The sequence below is a fragment of the Grampus griseus genome, assembly GCF_964374135.1.
Source record: "Grampus griseus genome assembly, chromosome: 8".
NCBI classification, from domain to species: Eukaryota; Metazoa; Chordata; class Mammalia; order Artiodactyla; family Delphinidae; genus Grampus; species Grampus griseus.
Genome location: NC_139002.1, coordinates 53,961,146 through 53,988,414, shown reverse-complemented (window position 1 = coordinate 53,988,414; position 27,269 = coordinate 53,961,146). Strand labels below are relative to the sequence as shown.

At 42.4% G+C, this 27,269-nt stretch overlaps 1 protein-coding gene across 1 annotated transcript in view; it reads left to right on the top strand.

The window, feature by feature from the left end:
* The window catches only part of USP35 (ubiquitin specific peptidase 35), a gene marked incomplete at its 5' end in the record, with an annotated part of 70,598 nt that overhangs the window by 4,069 nt on the left and 39,260 nt on the right, over window positions 1-27,269 (top strand). Inside the window, 3 exons of the mRNA XM_082660807.1 lie at window positions 87-188; window positions 1,615-1,773; window positions 6,207-6,400. Of these exons, the coding sequence (XP_082516933.1) occupies window positions 87-188; window positions 1,615-1,773; window positions 6,207-6,400 (455 nt within the window). The remainder of the gene's footprint in view (window positions 1-86; window positions 189-1,614; window positions 1,774-6,206; window positions 6,401-27,269) is intronic.

Sequence of the window (27,269 nt, the reverse complement as noted above, 5' to 3'; positions counted from 1 at the left end):
TCTCTGGCTCCCTTTCAGGCCTGTGGCTACCCTTGGCCTTGGGTGGCCCAGGCCTGGGGGACTCCTGACCAGAGGCTTTCTTCCAGGTTTTCTCCAAGCTTCTGTATCCCATTGTCCGGGGAGCCGCCTTGTCTGTCCTCAAGTATATGCTCCTGACCTTCCAGCACTCCCATGAGGCCTTCCACCTGGTAAGGGCCCCTGCGTGTTGCCCCGAAGGTGGGCGGTCCTGCATCCTCCACAGGTCTGGCTGAAGGCCAGACATGCTGTCTCTGTTGGGGCATAAGGGGTTGAGGCTTGAAGCCCAAGACCTCCAAGTCCTGGACGTTAGGACTGGAGGAGACTTGAGACCCAATTTTACAGATAGAAAACTGAGGCCAAAGAATGGGTGTGACCTCCCCATGGGTCCCGAGTAGAATGACAGGCCTAGAATGATGGCAGCTGTGTTACTTGGGTGCCAGCTATGTGGCAGGCACAGTGCTAAAGACAGTCCACATGTTCATTCATTTTACTCCCGGAGTAGCCCCAAAGGGAGGTTCTATCATTTTCCCCATTTTTCAGTAGAAGAAACTGCAGTTTAGGGAGATTAGGTTGCATGTCCCAGGTAACAGCTGGTGAGCGGTACAAGGAAGATTCCAGCTGAGTTGGTCTGACTCCTGATCCAGTGTCCTTCCTAGCTTCTCATGGTCCTTGGTCACTGCAGAAACTTTATGCTTCCTGATTTGTGCAGTGGGAAAAGCACAGAACCAGGGATTGGGGTTATGTGGGGTTGAGTCCCAGCTCTGTCATTTACTAGATGGGGTGACCTCGGGCCAGGCATTTACCTCTCAGGGCCTGGGTTGGGTGGGACAGGATTAGATGAGGTGACATTTATCAAGAGCCTGCCATATTCTAGGGACTTGGTAGATATTTATTTCTTTTCATCCTTCTCCCAAGCTCCCCTGCTCCCAGTTTCTGTGGCCTGACTCTTCCATCCCTGGGACACTATGGTGTAGCTCCCCTGTGGGTTTGAAAGTTAACACTGTAGCACAGAGGAAAGAAATGGACTTTGAGTTCAGACAGACCTGGCTCAGACACCAGCTTCTCCCAGAACCCATGGTGAAATCCTTGGCAAATTACGTAACCTCTCTAACTTTAATTTCTTCTCTGTAAGATGGGGATAGTAATTGCCACATGGCACTGTGAGTGCTTGACATATAAAAGTTTGCTGCCGCTCATGTTCTGTCAGCTGCCACCAGCTGACCACATTGTGGCCCCAGCATTACTCCTGGGTGACAGAGTAGCCCTGGTCACTCAGACGTTCAGGCGCTTCAGGCAGGTTGATTGGCTGGTACTTAATAGCTGGGGCTCAGGCTCAGGCCTCCCCTGAGCTGTGAGGAGGGAATTATTTGTCCCATTAAACAGATGAAGAGACTGAGGAAGAGTATCCAAGGTCATGTGTCTTATAAAGAGGGTCACCTGCCTGCAGAGCTCAGGGCCCTATGCAGGTAAGGGGCCCAGTGGTCAGGTGGGCAGACCTCCTTGCTTCAAGGAGCTCTGGGTGCTTCCAGCACTGACCACCATCCCATGTCTTAGGTGGGTAAACTGGTGCTGACTAACCCTGCTCTGCTCTCACAGCTCCTCCCTCACATCCCCCCAATGGTGGCCTCTCTGGTCAAGGAGGACTCCAACTCGGGGACCAGCTGCCTGGAGCAGCTGGCGGAGCTGGTTCACTGCATGGTGTTCAGGTTCCCCGGCTTCCCGGATCTGTATGAACCCGTCATGGAGGCCATCAAGGTGAGTGACAGTCCCCCCTGCTCCCGTGCCCCACTCTGAGGAGGTTGCTGATTTGGGCTTTGCTCAAGGCCACACTACAGGTTAGTGGCAGCCCTCCATCCTTTGGTCCCTGGCTGTCTCCCATTACCTCCCCCAGCCCATCGTGGGCTTCAGGCCCACTGAGCCACCTGCCATTCCCCCAGATGGATCTTCCTCTCGCGATTGTTCTGAGCCTTTGCATATGCCGATCTCTCTAACTTAAACTCCTGTCTTGTCTGCCTGGATAGCTCTTATTTCTACCAAGCCTTCTTCTTGAAGGTTCTGCTCAAGTGTTTCTCCTTCAGGAAGCCTTCCCTGATAACTCTAAATTACACGCCCCCCGCACTCTGCCCCTCAACTGGGTCATGGCCTCTCTGAGCTTCCACAGCCCTAGTGTATCCCTCAGTCACACATTGTCACTGTCTGTATGTCTGTTTCCTCTTAGACTGAGCATTCCAGAGCAGAGATGGTTTACAATTGTTCACAAGACTTATGCCCTACTCTGTGCCAGGCCCAGGCTGGGAACTGGGGACACAGGCATGAGGCAGACCACGTCTCCTCCCTTTGAGGAGCTCACAGCGTAGAGGGGTGACTGACGTGTTTACCCGTAACTGTGATCTAAGCAGCTTAAGAAATGCCTGTGAGGGTCAGCCTGAGAGCGGTGAGGCGGCAGAGGAGGGAAAGATCTCCAGTTAGAGGAGGAGGCTGCAAGGAAGAAAGGGCTTCTGAACCGGGCTTGCTGGGTTGCTAGGACAATAACATTTGTAGCTAGAGTCACACTTGGCAGTGTCTTTCCATATATTTTGTCTTCTGTTGCTCACTAGAAACCTGTGAGGCAGGTACTATTGTTATTTCAGTTTCAAAGATGAGGAAAATGAGACTTGGAGAGGTTTGGTGTCTTATGCAGTCACGGAGGTAGTGGGAGATGCAGCCAGGGCTGAGGGTTGCTGAGCCCTTTCCCATTGCTTGATACAGAGGGCAGGTCCAAGTGTGGGTGAAAGACATCCAGGTAAGTGGTGGCCCTTTTAGAACCTCTGGTCAGACTTCCATTTCTGTAACACAGCAGATAGGTAACCTGAGAAGTGTCCCATTACAAAACACCTAGAAATGCTTGTTAAAATGTAACAGATGTCTTTTTAAGTACATAGCTGAGCTTGCAAGAGAGCAAGGGGGAATCCCCAGGGGCCAAAAAGGAAGAGAAAACCAAATTCCAGAATGGTAAATGAGAGGTGATACTCTTTTGCCCTGGGTGGGGAGGGGCAGTGGGTGAGATGGCCAACCTCAGTCCCCAAGGGGCTTGAGCCGGTGGGGACAGAAGTTGAGGCTTAGGGTCTGCCCCCAGCAGGGAATCAGCACTGAGAGGCCCATGTAATCAGGACCCAAGAAAGGCTTTACCATTAGCAAAAGGGTGTTCTAGAAAAAATACACATGGTTCCAAGTAGACATCAAGGAAGGCTCTCTGGCTTGGTCTGGGCTCTGGATTGGGAAAAAAGAAATTGTCATCGTTGGACTGCTCTCATGTGGGTTTAGGGGTTCAAATTCTTATCTTCTTTGGTGTTGTAGCACCCTAAGCTTATTGAAAGTAGTCATAAACTTGTAATACCCAAGGATTGCCTAATAGAAACAGAAATGATGCTGCTTTCAAGCCACAAAGATAGAATTCTACTAAAGATGAGTTTATAATCCCCAGATTACAAGACACGTAAGGGAACAATCCACCATGAGTGAGAGGTGATAGATACAACGAACAAAACCTCTGGCATTTACTTGGATTTTCTTAGTTTTTCCAACTTAATGTGAGGAAGAGGTGTTTTTCGTTGTTTTATTTTAAACAGTCAGAGCTAACTAACAATAGAAGTAGCTGCCTTGCTAGATCATGAGCTCCCTGGCACTGGAGGTGGTTGAGCGGAGAAGATAGGACTTAAACCTGTTGGGAGTGACTGTTACTGTGAGCTTCTGATGGGCAGGGACCATGTCATTTTGATCTCTGTGTCTAATAAATGTCTGAGTGAATGAACAGGACTGTAGTGTGAAGTATGGTATCATGGAGATGTGAGCAAAGAGGAGGGAGCATGGCCCTGCCCTGGGCACCAGGGGAAACCTACGCCGAGTGAGATCCAGGCTTTGCACATTAGAGGCTATGGTCTGATCCAGCGGGCAAGGTGAGTGTGCAGATACTTATACAACTAGGTGTAGGGAGTTAGGCTCTATAAGACAGGTATAGATAGTGCGGGACCCCCACTTGAGAAGATTCTGGAAAGTCTTCTGGAGAGGGGATATAGGAGTTAGGCCTTGAGGGACAGGGACCGGCAGGAGGAGGCCCCCAGACAGGTCAGTGGGTAAGGTGTGGGAGCAGGAATATGCAAGTACTGTTTGGTGGTAAATGTGGAGGGGGAGGGAAGAACAGAAGCATAGGCAGAGTGGAAGGCGGTGAAAACCAGGTTGTGTGACTGCTTGGTCCAGCAGATCTGGGCTTCTCAAACATTTCTTCTGAAGTGCTTGACCTCAGAGGAGGGGACTCACCCTCCTGCAGCCTGACACAAGCTCAGAGTTTCTCTAAAATCTCATTTTATCTCAAAGATTCAAGTATATACTTCATAATCATAAACACTTGTTTTAATTTAAACATTTTTCTTCCTTGAATATTAGTGAATATAGCTCTAGGAAGATGTGTGACATTTGTCCTATGGCTTTGACTACCCCTTGCTTCAAGGTACTTTGAGAGGCAAGGCAGCAAAGTATTCATGGGGTTTTATTGTTTATAAAATTCTTTCATATGTATTATAGGAGTACATCCTTTGTATACAGTCTCCTTTATAAATTCTGGAAAGTTCTCTCACTTAGGCAGTTGTAGTAAGTCACGGCAGTTTCTCTGGGAGCTGTGGTCCTTGCTGAGGGAGCTACATGGTATGTAGACTTCCAGTCACATCAGGAGCTTGAAAGGTGTTTGAAAGTTTTTGTTTTATTCTCTTTATTCTCCTAAGAGTACAGAGTTACCTTCTTTGGGAAAAAGCATTTGATTTTTTTTTTTTTCTAGTGTGCATATTTTTGTATCTTGTATGCTTGTGTTGCAGGGTGGGGTGTTGGTTCTGTCATTTTTTTTTTTTTATCTTTGATTCTTTTTTTTCTTAATTTTATTTTTTTATATATACAGCAGGTTCTTATTAGTTACCTATTTTATACCGGTTCTGTCTTTTTGTCCCTATTTGTTCCCGTTGTGTGTGGGGTGGGGATTGGATAGGGGATAATAGGAAGAAAAAAGAAGGGACTAAGAGAGAAGTTACTGAGCCCTTATCTTCTTATCTTGCCTCAGACAGCTACTATATTTTTTATCATCTGTGAGAGGTGACTGACTAATCTGATAAATTATCTGATAAATAATCCTGGGAAATGAGTGAGCAGATGTGTTAAACCACCGCTTGAGCCAGACCTTCTGCAGCGACGAGGGCTTTCAGTGTAAGCTGGTCTGAAGCTCAAGGGCCTTAGACAAATCTAGGAACTGTGCTCAGGATCTGGAAACGAGAATGGGGCTAGAGGAACTGTCATGAATATCGCTTAAATCTACTAAGTAATACTGCATTATGCTTAGGTGTTTTTCCTTAAAACATGTCATTATTAGAACTGGTGCTTGGTAATATTCTTTTCAGTGCAGCTGTTTAATGTGAAAAAGGATAACAAGTGGGAAAGCATGCTAACCCCTGAGCCCGTGACCAAGGACCCATACCGCAGACCCCCAGGATCCTCCCACTGTCCTGACTGTAGGATCAAGTTCAGGGTTGGGGTAGGGGGTTACTAATTCGAAAAAGCTGACTCCGCAAACTTTAAAGTAGAGGAGGTGAAAACAGGAGCAAGCAACGTGCAAGTATAGAGTGCCAAACTGATATAAGGTAGGAGTATCCTCACTTGACAGATGAGCAAACTGAGGTCCAGGGAGGTTAACTGACTGAGTCAGAGAGGCTCACTGACCACAGCCAGAGAGCTGTGAGGACAAGAGTCAGGGCCAGGGTTGAGATCTCGACACTGCTGGATTGGGCCAGTGGGCCAGTGTTGTCATTGCTTACAGTCTGTCACATCCTGGGCTCATGTAACATATAGTAGACTCCTCGCTTATTGCCTCTAAGAAAATTCTTTCTCTCTCTGGGTCTTAGTTTTTTCATCTACACGGTGGGGATTTTACCCCTTTCTTAAGGTAGCTGTGGCATGAAAGATCATGTAGAAGGCCCACACGTCAAGATGAAAACCTAGAACATGTTTGAAAGCAAGGAGCTGTTCTCACACATCTTTAGGGCATGTTTGGGGTGATATGCTTGGGCAGGTGTGTAGCAGGCTGTAGTCCAAGAAGGCTTCCCAGAGGAGGTGATACTTTTAGAGCTAAACCTGGTGCCCACTGTCCTGCTGGCTTGTTTCCCCCTCAGGACCTCCATGTTCCCAATGAGGACCGAATCAAGCAGCTGCTGGGGCAGGATGCCTGGACCTCGCAGAAGAGTGAGCTGGCTGGCTTCTACCCCCGGCTCATGGCCAAGTCAGACACTGGCAAGATTGGTTTAATCAATCTGGGCAACACGTGCTATGTGAACAGCATCCTTCAGGCCTTGTTCATGGCTTCCGAGTAGGTGCTACTTTTGAATTCCCTGTCTGCCCCTGCTTCTCTCCTCTGGGCTCCCTGGTGTGCGGGGGTGAGGTAGGGGTTGGAGAGGGTGGGTCCTGCTTTGTGTTATCGGCATAGTTCCCTGAGGTCTGTGGGTATGTGAAGGGCAGGTGAGAGTTCCCAGAGGGCTCCAGGCCATTGCCAAGGCAGTAGGTCAAGACCGGATGGGAACTTGAGTTGGGGATTCAGGGGCTCAGCTGCAGTGGGAAGGGAGTCTGCTCTGGGTTGGTCGACATCACTGACTTTTCTGCTAGAGTCCATGGGGGTGGATAGTGTCTTCCACAGTAGGACTTCCACTCATCCTGGCCTTAGATGCCCCCTTTTACTAAAACAAAATCTTTATCATCAGTGGCTACCTATCCAACTTATGGCTTGCTTAGTACATTCACATTGTTGTGCAGCCGTCACTGCCATCCATCCCTATAACACTTTTCATTTTGTAAATCTGAAACTCTGTGCCTATTAAACACTAACTTCCCGTATTCTCATTCTCCCCTCCCCACAGCCTTTGGCTACCACTGTTATATGTTTTGTCTCTATGATTTTGTCTCTACTTTAAGTACCTCATATAAGTGAAATCGTACAGTATTTGTCTTTTTGTGATTGGCTTATTTCACTTAGCAGATGTCCTCAGGGTTCATCCATATTGTAGCATATTGCAGAATTTCTTCCCTTTTTTAAGGCTGGATAATATTCCATTGTGTGTATAAACCACATTTTGGTAATCTGTTCATTGGTAGAGTGACAGACACCTGGGTTGCTTCCATGTTTTAGCTGTTGTGAATAATGCCACATGAACATGGGAGTACAAATATCTCTTCGAGACCCTGCCTCTGATTCTTTCGGTTACATACCCAGAAGTGGAATTGCTTGGCGATATGGTAGTTCTGTTTTTTAGTTTTTTTTGAGGAACCTCCATATCGTTTTCCACACTGGCAGCACCAGTTTACATTCCCACCAACAGTGCACAAGGGTTGGGATTTCTCTACATCCTCCCAACACTTCTTTTCTGTTTTTTTGATAATAGTCATCCTAATGGGTGTGAGGTGGTATCTCATTATAGTTTTTAATTTGCTGTTCCCTAATGATTAATGATGTTGAGCATCTTTTCATGTGCTTATTGGCCATTTGTATGTGTTCTTTGGCAAAAGGTCTATTTAAATCCATTACCTAGTTGTTTTTTTTTTTTTGTGGTATGCGGGCCTCTCACTGTTGTAGCCTCTCCCGTTGCGGAGCACCCTCTGGACGCGCAGGCTCAGCGGCCATGGCTCACGGGCCCAGGTGCTCCACGGCATGTGGGATCTTCCCGGACCGGGGCACGAACCCGCGTGCCCTGCATTGGCAGGCGGACTCTCAACCACTGCGCCACCAGGGAAGCCCCATTACCTAGTTTTGAATCAGGTTGTTTGTTTTCTGTTGTTGAGTTTGAGGAGTCCTTTTGTATATTCTGAATATTAATCCTGTATCACATACATGATTTGCAAATTTTTTTAAACTTTTTATTTTATATTGGAATATAGTTGTTTAACAGTATTGTGATAGTTTCAGGTGTACAGCAAAGTGATTCAGTTATACGTATACGTGTATCAATTCTTTTTCAAATTTTTTTCCCATTTAGGTTGTACATAATATTGAGCAGAGTTCCCTGTGCTATGCAGTAGGTCCTTGTTGGTTATCCACTTTAAATGTAGCAGTGTGTACATGTCAATCCCAAACTCCCTAACTGTCTGTTCCCCCCACCCTTCCCACCTGGTAACCATAAGTTCCTTCTCTGAGTCTGTGAGTCTGTTTCTGTTTTGTAAATAAGTTGATTTGTATCATTTCTTTTTAGATTCCATATATAAACGATATCATATGATATTTGTCTTTCTCTGTCTGACTTCACTCAGTATGACAATGTCTAAGTCCATCCTTATTGCTGCAAATGGCATTATTTCATTCTTTTTAATGGCTAATATTCCATTGTATATATGTGCCACATCTTTATCCATTCCTCTGTCGATGGACATTTAGTTGGTTCCATGTCTTGGCTATTGTAAACAGTGTTGCAATGAACATTGGGGTGCATGTATCCTTTTGGACCATGACCATGTTTTTCTCCAGATATATACCCAGAAGTGCAATTACAGGATCATATGGTAGCTCTATTTTTAGTTTTTAAGGAACCTCCATACTGTTCTCCATAGTAGCTGTACCAATTTACATTCTCACCAACAGTGTAGGAGGGTTGCCTTCTCTCCACACCCTCTCCAGCATTTATGTTTGTGGATTTTTGATGATAGTCATTTTGACTGGTGTGAGGTGATAGCTCATTGTAGTTTTGATTTGCATTTCTCTAATAATTAGTGATGTTGAACATCTTTTCATGTGCCTCTTGGCCATCTGTATGTCTTCTTTGGAGAAGTGTCTATTTAGGTCTTATGCCCATTTTTTGATTGGGTTGTTTATTTTGATGATATTAAGCTGCATGAGCTGTTTGTAAATCTTGGAGACTAATCTCTTATCAGTCACATGATTTGCAAACATTTTCTCCCAATCTGTGGTTGTCTTTTCATTTTGTTTATTGTTTCCTTTGCTGTGCAAAAGCTTTTGAATTTAATTAGGCCCCATTTCTTTATTTTTGTTTTTATTTCCATTACCCTGGGAGATGGATCGAAAAAAATATTGCTGTGATTTATGTCAGAGAGTGTTCTGCCTGTGTTTTCCTCTAAGAGTTTTATAGTGTCCAGTCTCACATTTATGTCTTTAATCCATTTTGAGCTTATTTTTGTGTATGGTGTTAAAAAATGATCTAATTTCATTTTTTTACGTGTAGCTGTCCAGTTTTCCCAGCACCGTTTGGTTTTTTTATTTTTGGCAGCGTTGGGTCTTTGTTGCTGTGTGTGGGCTTTCTCTAGTTGTGGTGAGCGGGGACTACTCTTTGTTGTGGTGTGCGGGTGTCTCATTGAGGTGGCTTCTCTTGTTGCAGAGCACAGGCCCTAGGCACATGGGCTTCAGTAGTTGCAGCAGGCGGGCTCAGTAGTTGTGGCTTGTGGGTTCCAGAGCGCAGGCTCAGTAGTTGTGGTGCATGGGCTTAGTTGCTCTGCGGCATGTGGGATCTTCCTGGACCAGGGATCAAACCCATGTCCCCTGCATTGGCAGGTGGATTCTTAACCACCGCGCCACCAGGGAAGTCCCCCCAGCACCATTTGTTGAAGAGACTGTCTTTCCACCATTGTATAGTCTTTCCTCATTTATAGCACATTAATTGACCATAGGTGCATGTCATTTCTGGGCTTTCAATCTATATGTCTGTTTTTGTGTCAGTACCATGTGGTTTTGATGACTATAGCTTTGTAGTATAGTCTGAAGTTAGGGAGCCTGATTACTTCAGCTCCTGTTTTGTTTTTCTGATTGCTTTGGCTATTCTGGGTCTTTTTTTTTTTTTTGCGGTACGCGGGCCTCTCACTGCTGTGGCCTCTCCCGTTGCGGAGCACAGGCTCCAGATGCGCAGGCTCAGTGGCCATGGCTCACGGGCCCAGCTGCTCCATGGCCTGTGGGACCTTCCCGGACCGGGGCATGAACCCATGTCCCCTGCATAGGCAGGCGGACTCTCAACCACTGCACCACCAGGGAAGCCCTATTCTGGGTCTTTTGTGTCTCCATACAAATTTTAAGATTTTTTGTTCTAGTTCTGTGAAAATTGCCATTGGTAATTTGATAGGGATTAATTTATTGATCAAATTAATTGATTCAATCTACATTGAATCTGTAGATTTCCTTGGGTAATGTAGTCATTTTGAGAATATTGATTGTTCCAATCCAAGAACATGGTATATCTTTCCATCTGTTTGTGTCATCTTCAGTTTCTTTCATCAGTATCTTATAGTTTTTGGAGTACAAGTCTTTTGTCTCCTTATGTAAGTCTATTCCTACATAAGGAGGAAAGGTGTATTCCTAGGTATTTTATTCTTTTTGATGTGATGGTAAATGGAATTGTTTCTTGAATTTCTCTTTCTGATCTTTCATTGTTAGTGTATAGAAATGCAACAGATTTCTGTATATTAATTTTGTAACCTGAAACTTTACCAAATTCATTGATGAGCTTAGTAGTTTTCTGGTAGCATTTCTATGTATAGTATCATGTCATCTGCAGAGAGTGATAGTTTTACTTCTTCTTTTTCAATTTGGATTCCTTTTATTTCTTTTCCTTCTCTCATTGCTGTAGCTAGGACTTCCAAAACTGTGTTGAATAAAAGTGGCGAGAGTGGACATGCTTGTCTTGTTCCTGATCGTAGACGAAATGCTTTCAGCTTTTCACCATTGAGTATGATGTTAGCTGTAGGTTTGTTGTATATGGCGTTTATTATGTTGAGGTAGGTTCCCTCTGTGCCCACTTTCTGGAGAGGTTTTATCATAAATGGGTACTGAATTTTGTCAAAAGCTTTTTCTTCATCTATTGAGACGATCATATGGTTTTTATTCTTCAATTTGTTAATGCGGTGTATCACACTGATTGATGTGCAGATATCAAAAAATCCTTGCATCCCTGGGATAAATCCCTCTTGATCATGGTGTATGATCCTTTTAATGTATTGTTGGATTTGGATTACTAGTGTTTTGTTGAAGATATTTGTGTCTATGTTCATCAGTGATATTAGCCTATAATTTTCATTTTTTTGTGGTATCTTTGTCTGGTTTACGTATCAGGGTGATGGTGGCCTCATAGAATGAGTTCGGGAGTTTTCCTTCCTCTGCAATTTTTTGGAAAAGTTTCAGAAGGAAAGGTGTTAGCTCTTCTCTAAATGTTTGATAGAATTCGCCTGTGAAGCCAGGACTTTTGTTTGTTGGGCATCTTTTTTTTTTTTTTTTTTGTGGTACGCGGGCCTCTCACTGTTGTGACCTCTCCCGTTGGGGAGCACAGGCTCCGGACACGCAGGCTCAGCGGCCATGGCTCATGGGCCTAGACGCTCCGCGGCATGTGGGATCCTTCCAGACCGGGGCACGAACTCGTGTCCCCTGCATCGGCAGGCGGACTCTCAACCACTGCACCACCAGGGAAGCCCTGTTGGGCATCTTTTAATCACAGTTTCAATTTCAGCGCTTGTGAGTGGTCTGTTAATATTTTCTATTTCTTCCTGGTTCAGTCTTGGGAGATTGTACCTTTCTAAAAATTTGTCCATTTCTTCCAGGTTGTCCATTTTATTGGCATATAGTTGTTTGTAGTAGTCTCTTATGATCCTTTGTGTTTCTGTGGTGTCAGTTGTAACTTCTCCTTTTTCATTCTAACTTTATTGAATTGAGTCCTCTCCCTTTTTTTCTTGATGAGTCTGGCTAAAGGTTTATCAATTTTGTTTATCTTTTCAAAGCACCAGGTTTCAGTTTCATTATCTTTGCTGTTGTTTTGTCTCTATTTCATTTATTTCTGCTCTGATCTTTATGATTTCTTTCCTTCTACTATAGGTTTTGTTTGTTTTTCTTTCTCTAGTTGCTTTAGGTGTAAGTTTAGGTTGTTTATTTGAGATTTTGTTTCCTGAGGAGAGATTGTATTGCTCTAAACTTCCCTCTTAGAACTGCTTTTGCTGCATCCCATAGATTTTGGATCATTTTGTTTTTGTTTTCATTTGTCAACACGTATAGTTTTATTTCTTTGATTAATTCAGTGATCCATTGGTTGTTTAGTAGCATATTGTTTAGCCTCCACGTGTTTGTGTTTTTTACAGTTTTTTTCTTATGGTTTATTTCTAGTCTCATAGCATTGTGGTTGGAAAAGACGCTTGATATGATTTGAATTTTCTTAAATTTACCACGGCTTGCTTTGTGGCCCAGCGTGTGGTCAGTCCTGGAGAATGTTCCATGTGCACTTGAGAAGAATGTATATTCCGCTGCTTTTGGATGGAATGCTCTGTAAATATCAATTAAGTTCATCTGGCCTAATGTGTCATTCAAGGCCTGGGTTTCCTTATTGATTTTCTGTCTGGATGATCTGTCCATTGATGAAAGTGGGGTGTTAAAGTCCCCCACTATTATTGTGTTACTGTTGATTTCTCCCTTTATGGCTGTTAGTATTTGCCTTATATATTGAGGTGCTTCTATGTTGGGTGCATATATATTTACAGTTGTTACATCTTCTTGGATTGATCCCTTGATCATTATGTAGTGTCCTTCTGTGTCTCTTCTTTGTTATAACAGTCTTTATTTTAAAGTCTATTTTGTCTGATATGAGTATTGCTACTCCAGCTTTCTTTTGATTTCGACTTGCATGGAATAACTTCTTCCATCCCCTCACTTTCAGTCTGTATGTGTCCCTACGTCTGAAGTGGGTCTCTTATAGACAGCATATATATGGGTCTTGTTTTGTTTTGTTTTGCTTTTGTGGTACATGGGCCTCTCACTGTTGTGGCCCCTCCTGTTGCGGAGCACAGGCTCCAGACGTGCAGGCTAAGCGGCCATGGCTCACGGGCCCAGTCACTCCACAGCATGTGGGATCTTCCCGGACCGGGGCACGAACCCACGTCCCCTGCATCGGCAGGCGGACTCTCAACCACTGTGCCACCAGGGAAGCCCTGGGTCTTGTTTTTGTGTCCATTCAGCAAGCCTGCATTTTTTGGCTGGAGCATTTAATCCATTTACATTTAAGGTAATTATCAATATGTATGTTCCTATTGACATTTTGTTAATTGTTTTGGGTTTGTTTTTATAGGTCTTTTTTCTTCTCTACCTCTTTTGTTCTGTTGTGGTCTGATGACCATCTTCAGTGTTGTGTTTGGGCTGCTTTTTCGTTTTTGTGTGCATCTATCTATTGTAGTTTTGGGTTTGTTGTTCCCTTGAGGTTTTGATATAGCAGTCTGTAGGTGTACAAGTTTCTTTTTTAATTTTTTTAATTTTTATTTTATTTATTTATTTTTGGCTGTGTTGGGTCTTTATTGCTGCACGTTGGCTTTCTCTAGTTGTGGTGAGCGGGTGCTCCTCTTCGTTGTGGTGCACGGTCTTCTCATTGCGGTGGCTTCTCTTGTTGCAGAGCAACTACAGTAGTTGTTGCGCGTGGGCTTTAGAGTGCAGGCTCAGGAGTTGTGGTGCACGGGCTTAGTTGCTCTGCGGCATGTGGGATCTTCCTGGACCAGGGATCGAACCTGTGTCCCCTGCATTGGCAAGTGGATTCTTATCCACTACGCCACCAGGGAAGCCCACAAGGTTGTTTCAAGTTGCTGGTCTCTTCCCCGCCTAGAGGAGTTCCTTTATCATTTCTTGCAAAGCTGGTCTCGTGGTGTCGAATTCTCTTAGCTTTTGCTGTCTGTAAAGCTTTTGATTTCTCCATCAAATGTGAATGAGAGCCTTGCTGGGTAGAGTATTCTTGGTTGTAGTTTCCTCCCTTTCATCACTTTAAATAGTGATGAAAGGCCACGTCTTTCTGGTAGGCAGAGCTTCTGCTGAGAAATCAGCTGATAGCCTTATGGCAGTTCACTTGTATTTGTCGTTTTTCCCTTGTGGCTTTAAAAATTTTTTTTTTCGTCTTTAATTTTTGTCAGTTTGATTACTATGTGTCTTGGCATGTTGCTCCTTGGGTTTATCCTGCCTGGGACTCTCTGTGCTTCCTTGACTAGGGTGACTGTTTCCTTTCCCTTGTTAGGGAAGTTTTCAGCTATTATCTCTTCAAATGTTTTCTCAGGTCCTTTCTCTCTCTCTTCTCCTTCTGGGACCCGTATAATGTGAATGTTGGTATGTTTAATGTTGTCCCAGAGGTCTCTTAGACTGTCTTCATTTCTTTCTATTCTTTTTTCTTTATTCTGTTTCATGGCAGTGATTTCCACCATTTTGTCTTCAGGTCATTTATTTGTTCTTCTGCCTCAGTTATTCTGCTATTGATTCCTTCTAGTGTGTTTTTCATTTCATTTATTGTATTGTTCATCTCTGTTTGTTTGTTCTTTAGTTCCTATAGGTCTTTGTTGAACATTTGTCGCATCTTCCCGATCCTTGCCTCCATTCTTTCTCCGAGATCCTGGATCATCTTCACTATCATTATTCTGAATTCTTTTTCTGGAAGTTTGGCTATTTCCACTTCACTTAGTTGTTCTTCTGGGGTTTTATCTCGTTCCTTCATCTGGGACACAGTCCTCTGCCATTTCATTTTGTGTGACTTTCTGTGATTGTGGTTTTTGTTCGGCAGGCTGCAGAATTGTAGTTCTTTTTGCTTCTACTGTCTGTCCTCCAGTGGATGAGGCTCTCTAAGAGGCTTATGCGAGCTTCCTGATGGGAGGGACTGGTGGTGGGTAGAGCTGGGTCTTGTCCATCTGGTGGGGAGGGCCGTGCTCAGTAAAACTTTAAAACTTTAATCCACTTGTCCCGCTGAAGGGGTGAGGTTGTGTTCCCTGCTGTTGGTTGTTTGGCCTGAGGCAACCCAGCATTGGAGCCTACAGGCTATTTGGTGGGGCTAATCATGGCCTCTGGGAGGGCTCATGCCAATGAGTACTTCCCAGAACTGCTGCTTCCAGTGTCTTTGTCCCTGCAGTGAGCGACAACTCCCCTGTCACCTCTGCAGGAGACCCTCCAATACTAGCAGGTAGGTCTGGCCCAGTCTCTTATGGAGGCACTGCTTTTTTCCCCTGGGTCCTGGTGCGCACAGGACTGTGTGTGCCCTCCAAGAGTGGAGTTTTTGTTTCCTCCAGTCGTGTGGAAGTCCTGCAGTCAATCCCGCTGGCCTTCAAAGCTGGACTCTCTGGGGAGTCCTTCTCTCATTGCTGGACCTCCAGGCTGGGAAGCCTGACACGGGGCTCAGAACCTCACTCCAGTGGGAGAACTTCTGTGGTATAATTGTTTTCCAGTTTGTGGGTCGCCCGCCCGGCGGGTATGGAATTTGATTCTGTTGCACTTGCGCCCTGCCTACCGTCTCTCCTTTGTCTTTGGATGGTAGGGTATCTTTTTTGGTAGGTCCTAGCATTTTTCCACTGATGGTTGCTCAGCAGTTGGTTGTGATGCTGGTGCTCTTGCAAGAAGGGGTGAGTGCACGTCCTTCTACTCCACCATCTTTCCAAATATTTTTTCCCAGAGCCTTTTGCGGTTGCCTTTTTACTCTGTGGATAATCTTTTTTCGTTGTTTTTTTTTTAATATATTTATTGGAGTATAGTTGATTTACAGTGTTGTGTTAGTTCTGCTGTATAGCATAGTGAATCAGTTATACATATATATATATCCACTCTTTTTTAGATTCTTTTCCTATATAGATCATTACAGAATATAGAGCAGAGTTCCCTGTGCTATACAGTAGGGCCTTACTAGTTATCTGTTTTATATATAGTAGTGTGTATATGTCAATCCCAGGCTCCCAATTTATCCCTCCTCTCCCCATGCCTGCCCCCGTAACTGGTAAACATAGTTGTTGTGTTTTTTTTGACACAATGGCCTTTTTATTTTAAATTTTGAATTTTATTTTATTTATTTTTTTATACAGCAAGTTCTTATTAGTTATCCCTTTTTAGTGAACATATATTAGTGAATATATGTCAATCACAATCTCCAGATTCATCACACACACACACACACACACACACACACACACACACCCGGCACTTTTCTCCCTTGGTGTCCATACGTTTGTTCTCGAAATCTGTGTCTCTGTGACATCTGTGACATCTGTCTTGAAGAATCCTTGCATCCCTGGCATAAATCCCACTTGATCATGGTGTACGATCCTTTTAATGTGTTGTTGGATTCTGTTTGCCAGTATTTTGTTGAGGATTTTTGCATCTATATTCATGAATGATACTGGTCTGTAATTTTCTTTTCTTGTAGTATCTTTGTCTGGTTTTGGTATCAGGGTGATGGTGGCCTCATACAATGAGTTTGGGAGTGTTCCTTCCTCTGCAATATTTTGGAAGAGTTTGGGAAGGATGGGTATTAGCTCTTCTCTGAATGTTTGATAGAATTCACCTGTGAAGCCATCTGGTCCTGGACTTTCGTTTATTGGAATATTTTTAATCACAGTTTCAATTTCATTACTTGTGATTGGTCTGTTCATATTTTCTATTTCTTCCTGGTTCAGTGTTGGAAGGTTGTACCTTTCTAAGAATTTGTCCAGTTCTTCCAGGTTGTCCATGTTATTGGCATAGAGTTGCTTGTAGTATTCACTTAGGATGCTTTGTATTTCTTCAGTGTCCGTTGTAACTTCTCCTTTTTCATTTCTAATTTTATTGATTTGAGTCCTCGCCTTCTTTTTCTTGATGAGTCTGGCTAATGGTTTATCAATTTTGTTTATCTTCTCAAAGAAGAGCTTTAAGTTTTATTGATCTTTGCTATTGTTTTCTTTGTTTCTATTTCATTTATTTCTGCTCTGATCTTTATGATTTCTTTCCTTCTGCTAACTTTGGGTTTTGTTTGTTCTTCTTTCTCTAGTTCCTTTAGGTATGAGGTTAGATTGTTTATTTGAGATATTGCTTGTTTCTTGAGGTAGGGTTGTATAGCTATAAACTTCCCTCTTAGAACTGCTTTTGCTGCATCCCATAGGTTTTGGATCATTGTGTTTTCATTGTCATTGTCTCTAGGTATTTACTGATTTCCTCTTTGATTTCTTCAGTAATCTCTTGGTTATTTAGTAATGTATTGTTTAGCCTCCATGTGTTTGTGTTTATACGTTTTTTTCCCTGTCATTGATTTCTGATCTCATAATGTTGTGATCAGAAAAGATGCTTGATATGATTTCAATTTTCTTAAATTTACTGAAGCTTGATTTGTGACCCAATATGTGATCTATCCTGGAGAATGTTCCATGCACAGTTGAGAAGAAAGTGTAATCTGCTGTTTTTGGATGGAATGTCCTATAAATATCAATTAAATCTATCTGGTCTATTGTGTCATTTAAAGCTTCTGTTTCCTTATTAATTTTCTGTTTAGGTGATCTGTCCGTTGGTGTAAGTGAGGTGTTAAAGTCCCCCACTATTACTGTGTTACTTTTGCTTTCTTCTTTTATAGCTGTTAGCAGTTGCCTTAGTATTGAGGTGCTCCTATGTTGGGTACATATATATTTATAATTGTTATATCTTTTTCTTGGATTGATCCCTTGATCATTATGTGGTGTCCTTCTTTGTCTCTTGTAACATTCTTTATTTTAAAGTCTATTTTATCTGATATGAGTATTACTTCAGCTTTCTTTTGATTTCCATTTGCATGGAATATCTTTTTCCATCTCTTCACTTTCAGTCTGTATGTGTCCCTAGGTCTGAAGTGGGTCTCTTGTAGACAGCATATATATGGATCTTGTTTTTGTATCCATTCAGCCAGTGTGTGTGTTTTGGTTGGAGCATTTAATCCATTCACGTTTAGGGTAATTATCGATATGTATGTTCCTATGACCATTTTCTTAATTGTTTTGGGTTTGTTTTTGTAGGTCCTTTTCTCCTCTTGTGTTTCCCACTTAGAGAAGGTCCTTTAGCATTTGTTGTAGGGCTGGTTTGGTGGTGCTGAATTCTCTTAGCTTTTGCTTGTCTGTAAAGCTTTTGATTTCTCTGTCGATCTGAATGAGATCCTTGCTGGGTAATCTTGGTTGTAGGTTCTTCCCTTTTATCACTTTAAATATGTCACGCCACTCCCTTCTGGCTTGTAGAGTTTCTGCTGAGAAATCAGCTGTTAACCTTTTGGGAGTTCCCTTGTATGTTATTTGTCATTTTTCCCTTCCTGATTTCAATAACTTTTCTTTGTCTTTAATTTTTGCCAATGTGATTACTGTGTGTCTTGGCGTGTTTCTCCTTGGGTTTACCCTGTATGGGACTCTCTGTGCTTCCTGGAGTTGGGCGGCTATTTCCTTTCCCATGTTAGGGAAGTTTTCTACTATAAACTCTTCAGATATTTTCTCGGGTCTTTTCTCTCTCTCTGCTCCTTCTGGGACCCCTATAATGTGAATGTTGTTGCGTTTAATGTCCCAGAGGTCTCTTAGGCTGTCTTCATTTCTTTTCATTCTTTTTTCTTTATTCTGTTCCGCAGCTGTGAATTCCACCATTCTGTCTTCCAGGTCACTTATCCGTTCTTCTGCCTCAGTTATTCTGCTATTGATTCCTTCTAGTGTATTTTTCATTTCAGTTATTGTATTGTTCATCTCTGTTTGTTTGTTCTTTAATTCTTCTAGGTCTTTGTTAAACATTTCTGTCATCTTCTCAATCTTTGCCTCCATTCTTTTTCCGAGGTCCTGGATCATCTTTACTATCATTATGCTGAATTCTTTTTCTGGAAGGTTGCCCATCTCCACCTCATTTAGTTGTTTTTCTGGTGTTTTAACTTGTTCCTTCATCTGGTATATAGACCTCTGCCTTTTCATCTTGTCTCTCTTTCTGTGAATGTGGTTTTTGTTCCACAGGCTGCAGGATTGTAGTTCTTGCTTCTGCTGTCTGCCCTCTAGTGGATGAGGCTATCTAAGAGGCTTGTGCAGGTTTCCTGATGGGAGGGACTGGTGGTGGGTAGAGCTGGCTGTTGCTCTGGTGGGCAGAGCTCAGTAAAACTTTAATCTGCTTGTCTGCTGATGGGTGGGGATGAGTTCCCTCCCTGTTGGTTGTTTGCCCTGAGGTGATCCAGCAATGGAGCCTTTTTGGTTGGGCTAATGGTGGACTCTGGGAGGGCTCACGCCAAGGAGTACTTCCCAGAACTTCTGCTGCCAGTGTCCTTGTCCTCATGGTGAGACACAGCCACCCTCCGCCTCTGCTGGAGACCCTCCCAACACTAGCAGGTAGGTCTGGTTCAGTCTCTTATGGGCTCAATGCCCCTCCCCCTGGGTCCCAGTGTGCACACTACTTTGTGTGTGCCCTCCAAGAGTGGAGTCTCTGTTTCCCCCAGTCCTGTCGAAGACCTGCAATCAAATCCCGCTAGCCTTCAAAGTTTGATTCTCTAGGAATTCCTCCTCCCATTACTGGACCCCCAGGTTGGGAAGCCTGACGTGGGACTCAGAACCTTCACTCCAGTGGGTGGACTTCTGTGGTATAAGTGTTCTTTAGTTTGTGAGTCACCCACCCAGCATTTATGGGATTTGATTTTATTGTGACTGTGCCCCTCCTACCATCTCATTGTGGCTTCTCCTTTGTCTTTGGATGTGAGGTAACTTTTTTGGTGATTTCCAGTGTCTTCCTGTCGATGATTGTTCAGCAGTTAGGTGTGATTCTGGTGCTCCCGCAAGAGGGAGTGAGAGCATGTCCTTCTACTCCAACATCTTGAACCAATCCCCAAACATAAATAGTTGTTTTTTTTTTTTTTTTGCGGTACGAGGGCCTCTCACTGTTGTGGCCTCTCCCGTTGCGGAGCACAGGCTCTAGACGCGCAGGCTCAGTGGCCATGGCTCACGGGCCCAGCTGCTCCGCGGCATGTGGGATCTTCCCAGACCGGGGCACAAACCTGTGTCCCCCACATCGGCAGGCAGACTCTCAACCACTGCGCCACCAGGGAAGCCCAATAGTTTTTGTTTTTGTTTTTACATCTGTGACTCTACTTCTGTTTTGTAAATAAGTTCGTTTGTACCATTTTTTTAGATTCTCTGTGGATGGTGTTTTTTTCTTTTTCTCTGTTGAAAGAGGTTGCTTTTATTTTTAAATTTACTTTTATTGAGATGTAATTGACATTAACATATTAATTTCAGGTGTACAATGTATTGATTCAATATACAGTTAGTTGACCCTTGAACAACATACATTTGAATTGCATGGGTCCACTTATATGTGGACTTTTTCCAGTAAATATTTTGGAAAAATTTTTGGAGATTTGCAATAATTTGAAATAAATTGAAGGCAAACCTTGTAGCCTAGAAATATCAAAAAAAAAAAAAGAAAAAGTTAGGTATGTCATGAATGTATGAAATATATGTTGATATATAAATAACATAAAAAGTATGTGTTAATCAACTGCTTATGTTATCGGTCAGGCTTCCAGTCGACAGTAGGCTATGAGCAGTTAAGTCTTGGAGTGAAAAGTTATGCGTGGATTTTCAACAGTATGGGCGTTGGCGCCCCAACCCCTGCATTGTTCAAGGGTCAACCATATGTCTATATTTGAAATGATCACCATAATTAGTCTACTTAACATCCATCACCACACATAGTTACAAATTTTCTTGTGATGAGAACTTTTAAGATTTATTCTGTTAGCAACTTTCAAATATATAATACAGTATTACTAACTATAGTAAGCATGCTGTACATTACATTCTCAGGACTTATTTATTTTACAACTGAGAGTTTGTATCTTTTGACCTCCTTTACCTATTTCACCCATACCAGATCCCCTCCTCTGGCAACCATCAGTCTGTTCTCTGTATCAATGAGATTGCTTTTTTGGATTCCACATGTAAGTGAGATCATACAGTATATGTGTTTTTCTGTATAGATCATTTTGCTTAGTGTATTGCACTCAAGGTTTATCTAACTGTCATAAATGGCAGGATTTCCTTATTTCTTGTGGCTGAATGATATTCTTTTGTGTGTGTGTGTGTGTGTGTGTGTGTGTGTATACCACATTTTCTTTATCCATTCGTCAGTGAACACTTATGTTGTGTCATTGTTTTGGCTATTCTAAATAATGCTGCAGTGAACATGGGGGTGCATATATCTTTTTAAGTAATGTTTTTGTTTTCTTCAGATAAATACCCAGAAGTGGAATTGCGAGATCATATGGTAGTTCTGTTTTTACTTTTTTGAGGAACCTCCATACTGTTTTCTGTAGTGGGTGTGTACCAATTTACATTTCTGTCAGCAGTGCACAAAGGTTCTCTTTTCTCTACATCCTCGCCAACACTTATTTGTTGTGTTTTTGATAATAGCTGTTCTGACAGTGTGAGATAATAACTCATTCTGGTTGTGATTTGCATTTCCCTTGATGATTAGTGATGTTGAGCACCTTTTCATGTACCTGTTGGTCATTTGGATGTCTTCTTTGGAAAATGTCTATTCAGATTATGCCTTTTTTTTTTTTTTCTGGTAGTAGTTTGTGGTTTTCTTTTTTCTTTCTTTCTTTTTTTTATTGAAGTATAGATTTACAATGTTATGCCAATCTCTGCTGTGCAGCAGAGTGACTCAGTTTTACACATGTATACATTCTTTTTTAAATATTCTTTTCCATTATGGTTTATCCCAGGAGATTGGATATAATTCCCTGTGCTATACAGAAGGACCTCGTTGTTTATCCATTCTAAATGTAATAGTTTGCATCTACCAACCCCAAATTCCAAGCCTGTCCCTCTTCCACTCTGCTTCCCCTTGGCTACCACAAGTCTGATTTCTATGTCTGTGAGTCTGTTTCTGTTTTGTAGATAGGTTCATTTGTGCCATATCTTAGATTCCATGTATAAGTGATATCATATGGTATTTGTCTTTCTCTTTCTGACTTACTTCACTTGGTATGAAAATCTCTATTTGTATCCATGTTGCTGCAAACAGCATTATTTTGTTCTTTTTTTATGGCTGAGTAGTATTCCATTGTTCCATTAATCTATAAGTCTGTCTTTGTGCCAGTACCATACTATTTTGATGACTGTTGCTTTATAGTATAGTCTGAAGTCAGGGAGCCTGATTCCTCCAGCTTTGTTTTTCTTTCCCAAGATTGCTTTGGCTATTTGGGGTCTTCTGTGTTTCCATCCAAATTTTAAGATTTTTTGTTCTAATTCTATGAAAAATGCCATTGGTAATTTGATAGGGGTTGCATTGAATTTGTAGATTACAGTGGGTAGTATAGTCATTTGGACAGTATTGATTCTTCCAGTCCAAGAATATGGTATATCTTTTCATCTGTTTGTGTCATCTTCGATTTCTTTCATCAGCATCTTATAGTTTTCAGAGTACAGGTTTTTTGCCTCCTAGGTATTTTACTGTTTTTGATGCGATGGTAAATGGGATTGTTCCCTTAATTTCTCTCTCTGATGTTTTGTTGTTAGCGTATAGAAATGCAACAGATTTCTGTGTATTAATGTTCTATCCTGCAACTTTACTGAATTCATTGATGAGCTCTAATAGTTTTCTGGTATCATCTTTGGGATTTTCTATGTATAGTATCATGTCATCTGCAAGCAATGACAGTTTTCCTTCTGCTTTTCCAATCTGGATTCCTTTTATTTCTTTTTCTTCTCTGATTGCTGCAGCTGGGACTTCCAAAACTGTGTTGAATGAAAGTGGTGAGAGTGGACATCCTTGTCGTGTTCCTGATCTTAGACGAAATGCTTTCAGCTTTTCACCATTGAGTATGATGTTAGCTGTAGGTTTGTCATATATGACCATAATTATGTTGAGGTAGGTTCCCTCTATGCCCACTTTCTGGAGAGGTTTTATCATTAAATGGGTGTTGGATTTTGTCAAAAGCTTTTTCTGCATCTATTGAGATGATTGCATGGTTTGTATTCTTCAATTTGTTAATGTGGTGTATCACACTGATTGATTTGTGGATATTGAAAAATCCTTGAGGGGCTTCCCTGGTGGCACAGTGGTTACAGATCCGCCTACCAATGCAGGGGACATGGGTTCAATCCCTGGTCTGGGAAGATCCCACACGCTGTGGAGCAACTAAGCCTATGTGCCAGAACTACTGAGTCTGCACTCCAGAGCCCACGAGCCACAACTACTGAGCCCATGTGCCACAACTACTGAAGTCCACGTGCCTAGAGCCCATGCTCTGCAACACAAGAAGCCACTGCAATGAGAAGCCCGTGCACCACAAAAGAGTGGCCCCTGCTCACCACAAGCAGAGAAAGCCTCCATGCAGCAGTGGAGACCCAATGCAGCCAAAAATAAAGAAAGAAAGAAAGAGAGGGACAGAGAGAGAGAGAAAGAAAAGAAAGAGAGAAAAAAAGGAAGGAAGGAAAGAAGGAAGGAAAGAAAGAAAAGAAAGATCCTTGCATCCCTAGGATTGATCCCACTTGATCATGGTGTATGGTCCTTTTAATGTATCGTTGGATTCAGTTTACTAGTATTTTGTTGAGGATTTTTGCATTTGTGTTCATCAGTGATATTGGCCTGTAAGGTTTTTTTTGTGTGTGTCTGGTATCTTTGGTTTTGGTATCAGGGTAATTGTGGCCTCATAGAATGAGCTTGGGAGTGTTCCTTTCTCTGCATTGTTTTGGAACAGTTTGAGAAGGATGAGTGTTAACTCTTCTGTAAATGTTCAATGGACACCATCTGTGAAGCCATCTGGTCCTGGACTGCTGTTTGTTGGAAGTTTATTTTTGGCTGCACCTCATGGCATGTGGAACTTCCCTGACCAGGGATCGAACCCACACCTCCTGCAGTGGAAATGCTTAGTCTTAACCACTGGACCACCAAGGAAGCCCTTGTTGGACGTTTTTAAATCAGTTTCAATTTCAGTGCTTGTGATTTGTCTGTTTATATTTTCTATTCCTTCCTGGTTCAGTCTTGGAAGGTAGTGCCTTTCTAAGCGTTTGTCTGTCTTTTTTTTTTTTTTTTGCGGTACGTGGGCCTCTCACTATTGTGGCCTCTCCTGTTGCGGAGCACAGGCTCCGGAGGCGCAGGCTCAGCGGCCATGGCTTACGGGCCCAGCCGCTCCGGGGCATGTGGGATCTTCCCGGACCGGGATACGAACCCCTGTCCCCTGCATCGGCAGGTGGACTCTCAACCACTGAGCTACCAGGGGAGCCCAGTTTGTCTGTTTTTTTATGTTGTCCATTTTATTGGCATATAGTTGCTTGTAGTAGTCTCTTATGATCTTTATATTTATGTGCTGTCAATTGTAACTTCTTTTTCATTTCTGATTCTATGTGTGTGTGTGGTACACGGGCCTCTCACTGTTGTGGCCTCTCCTGCTGTGGAGCACAGGCTCCGGACACGCAGGCTCAGCGGCCATGGCTCACGGGCCCAGCCGCTCCGCGGCATGTGGGATCTTCCCGGACCGGGGCATGAACCCGTGTCCCCTGCATCGGCCGGCGGACTCGCAACCACTGCGCCACCGGGGAAGCCCCATTTCTGATTCTATTGATTTGAACCCTCTCCCCTTTTTTCTGGACAAGTCTGGCTACACATCAATTTTGTTCTTTGAAAAGATCGCTTTTAGTTTCATTGAGCTTTTCTATTGTTTTCTTCATCTCTATTTTATTTAATTCTGCTCTGATCTTTATTATTTCTTTCCTTCTACTAACTTTGGGTTTTTTTGTTCTTTTCTAGTTAATTTAGGTGTAAGGTTAGGTTGTTTATTTGAAATGTTTTTTTGTTTCCTGAGGAGAGCGTGTATTGCTATAAACCTCCCTTTTAGAACTGTTTTTACTATGTCCCATAGGTTTTGGATTGTCATGTTTTAGTTTTCATCTTTCTCTAGGTATTTTTTGATTTTCTCCTTGAGTTTTTCAGTGATACATTGGTTGTTCAGTATCATGTTGTTTACTGTCCACGTGCTTGTGTTTTTTTAATAATTTTTTTTGAATTTTATTTTATTTATTTTTTATACAGCAGGTTCTTATTAGTTATCTATTTTATACTTATTAGTGTATATATGCCAATTTTCCTGTAATTGATTTCATATCTCATAGCATTGTGGTTGGAAGCAATGATTGATATGATTTCAATTTACCAAGGCTTGAGTTGTGGCCCAAGATGTGATCTATCCTGGAGAATGTTCCACATGCACTTGAGAAGAAGGTGTATTTTCTTGCTTTTGGATGGAATGTTCTATAAATATCAGTTAAGTTTATCTGGTCTAACGTGTCATTTAAGGTCTGGTTTTCCTTATTGATTTTCTGTCTGGATGATTTGTCCAGTGATGAAAGTGGGGTTGTTGAAGTCCCCCACTATTATTTTGTTACTATTGATTTCTCCTTTTATGGTTAGCATTTGCTTTATATATTGAGGTGCTCCTGTGTTGTGTGCATATATATTTACAATTGTTGTTTTTTCTTTTTGAATTGATCCCTTGATCATTATGTAGTGTCCTTTGCATCTTGTAACAGTTTTTATTTTAAAGTCTGTTGTGTCTGATATAAGTGTTGCTACTTCAGCTTTCTTTTGATTTCCATTTGCATGGAATACAATTTTCAGTCCCCTCACTTTCAGTCTATATGTGTCACTAGATCTGAAGTGGGTCTCTTGTAGATAGCATGTATACGGGTCTTGTTTTTGTATCCATTCAGCCAGTCTGTGTCTTTTGGTTGGAGCATTTAATCCATTTCCATATAAAGTAATTATTGATATGTATGTTCTTATTGCCATTTTGTTAATTGCTTTTTTTTTTTTTTTTTTTTTTTTGCGGTATGCGGGCCTCTCACTGTCGTGGCCCCTCCTGTTGCGGAGCACAGGCTCCAGACATGCAGGCCCAGCAGCCATGGCTCACGGGCCCAGCTGCTCCACAGCATGTGGGATCCTCCTGGACCAGGGCACGAACCCACGTCCCCTGCATCGGCAGGTGGACTCCCAACCACTGCGCCACCAGGGAAGCCCTTGGGTTTGTTTTTGAAGGTCTTTTTTCTTCCCTTCCTCTTTTGTTGTTTTCTCTTGTGATTTGATGTCTGTCTTCAGTGTTGTGTTTGGACTGCTTTTTATATTTTGTGTGTGTATCCATTGCAAATTTTTTGTTTGTGGTTCCCATGGGGTTTTTATATAGCAGTCTGTAATAAGTACAAGATTGTTTTAAATTTCTCGTCTCTTAATTTCCAGTGCATTTCCAATGTCCTGCATTTGTACTCTCCTCTTCTCATGATTACTTGTTTTGATATATTTGTGTGTGGATGATTTCCTACCTTTACTGTATGTTTGCCATTACCTGTGAGCTTTTCCATGCATAATTTTCATAATTCTAGTTGTGGCCTTTTCTTTTCCCCCTAGAGAAGTTCCTTTAGCATTTTTTGTAAAGCTGGTTTGGTGGTGCTGAATTGTCTTAGCTTTTGCTTGTCTGTAAAGCTTTAGATTTCTCCATCAAATCTGAATGAGAGCCTTTCTGGGTAGAGTATTCTTGGTTGTAGGTTTTTCCCTTCCATCACTTTAAATATATTGTGCCACTCCCTTCTGGCCTGCAGAGTTTCTTCTGAAAAACCAGCTGATAACCTTATGGGGAGTCCCTTGTATGTTGTTTGTTGCTTTGAATATTTTCTCTGTTTTTAATTTTGTCTGTTTGATAAATATGTGTCTCGGCCTGTTCCTCCTTGGGTTTATGTTGTTTCGGACTCTCTGTGCTTCCTGCACTTGAGTGAGTGTTTTCCTTCTCACATTAGGGAACTTTTCAGCTATAATCGCTAAAAATACTTTCTCAGGTCCTTTCTGTCTGTCTTCTCCTTCTGGGACCCCTGTAATGTGAATGTTGGCACATTTAATGTTGTCCCGAGGTTTCTGAGACTGTCCTCATTTCTTTTCACTCTTTTTTCTTTATTCTGTTCAGCAGCAGTGATTTCCACCAATCTGTCTTCCAGGTCACTTATTTGTTCTTCTGCCTCATTTATTCTGCTGTTGATTTCTTCTAGTGTATTTTGCATTTCATTTATTGCATTGTGCATCTCTGTTCTTTAAATCGTCTAGCTCTTTGTTAAATATCTCTTGTATCTTCGTGATTTGTGCCTCCATTCTTTTTCTGAGATCTTGGATCATCTTTACTATCATTACTCTAAATTCTTTTTCAGGTATGTTGCATAATTCCATTTAATTTTTCTTGTGGGTTTTTATCTTGTTCCTTTGTCTGGAACATATTTCTCTGTCGTTTCATTTTGTCTAACTTTCTGCGTTAGTGATCTCCTTTCTGCTAGCTGCAGCATTGTAGCTCTTCTTGCTTCTGGTGTCTGTCCCCTGGTGGTGTGGTTGGTCCTGGGGCTTGTTCAGGCTTCCTTGTCGGGGGTACTGTTGCCTGCCCACTGGTGGGTGAAGCTGAGTCTTGTTTATCTGGTGATCAGTGGTGTGTTTAGATGTG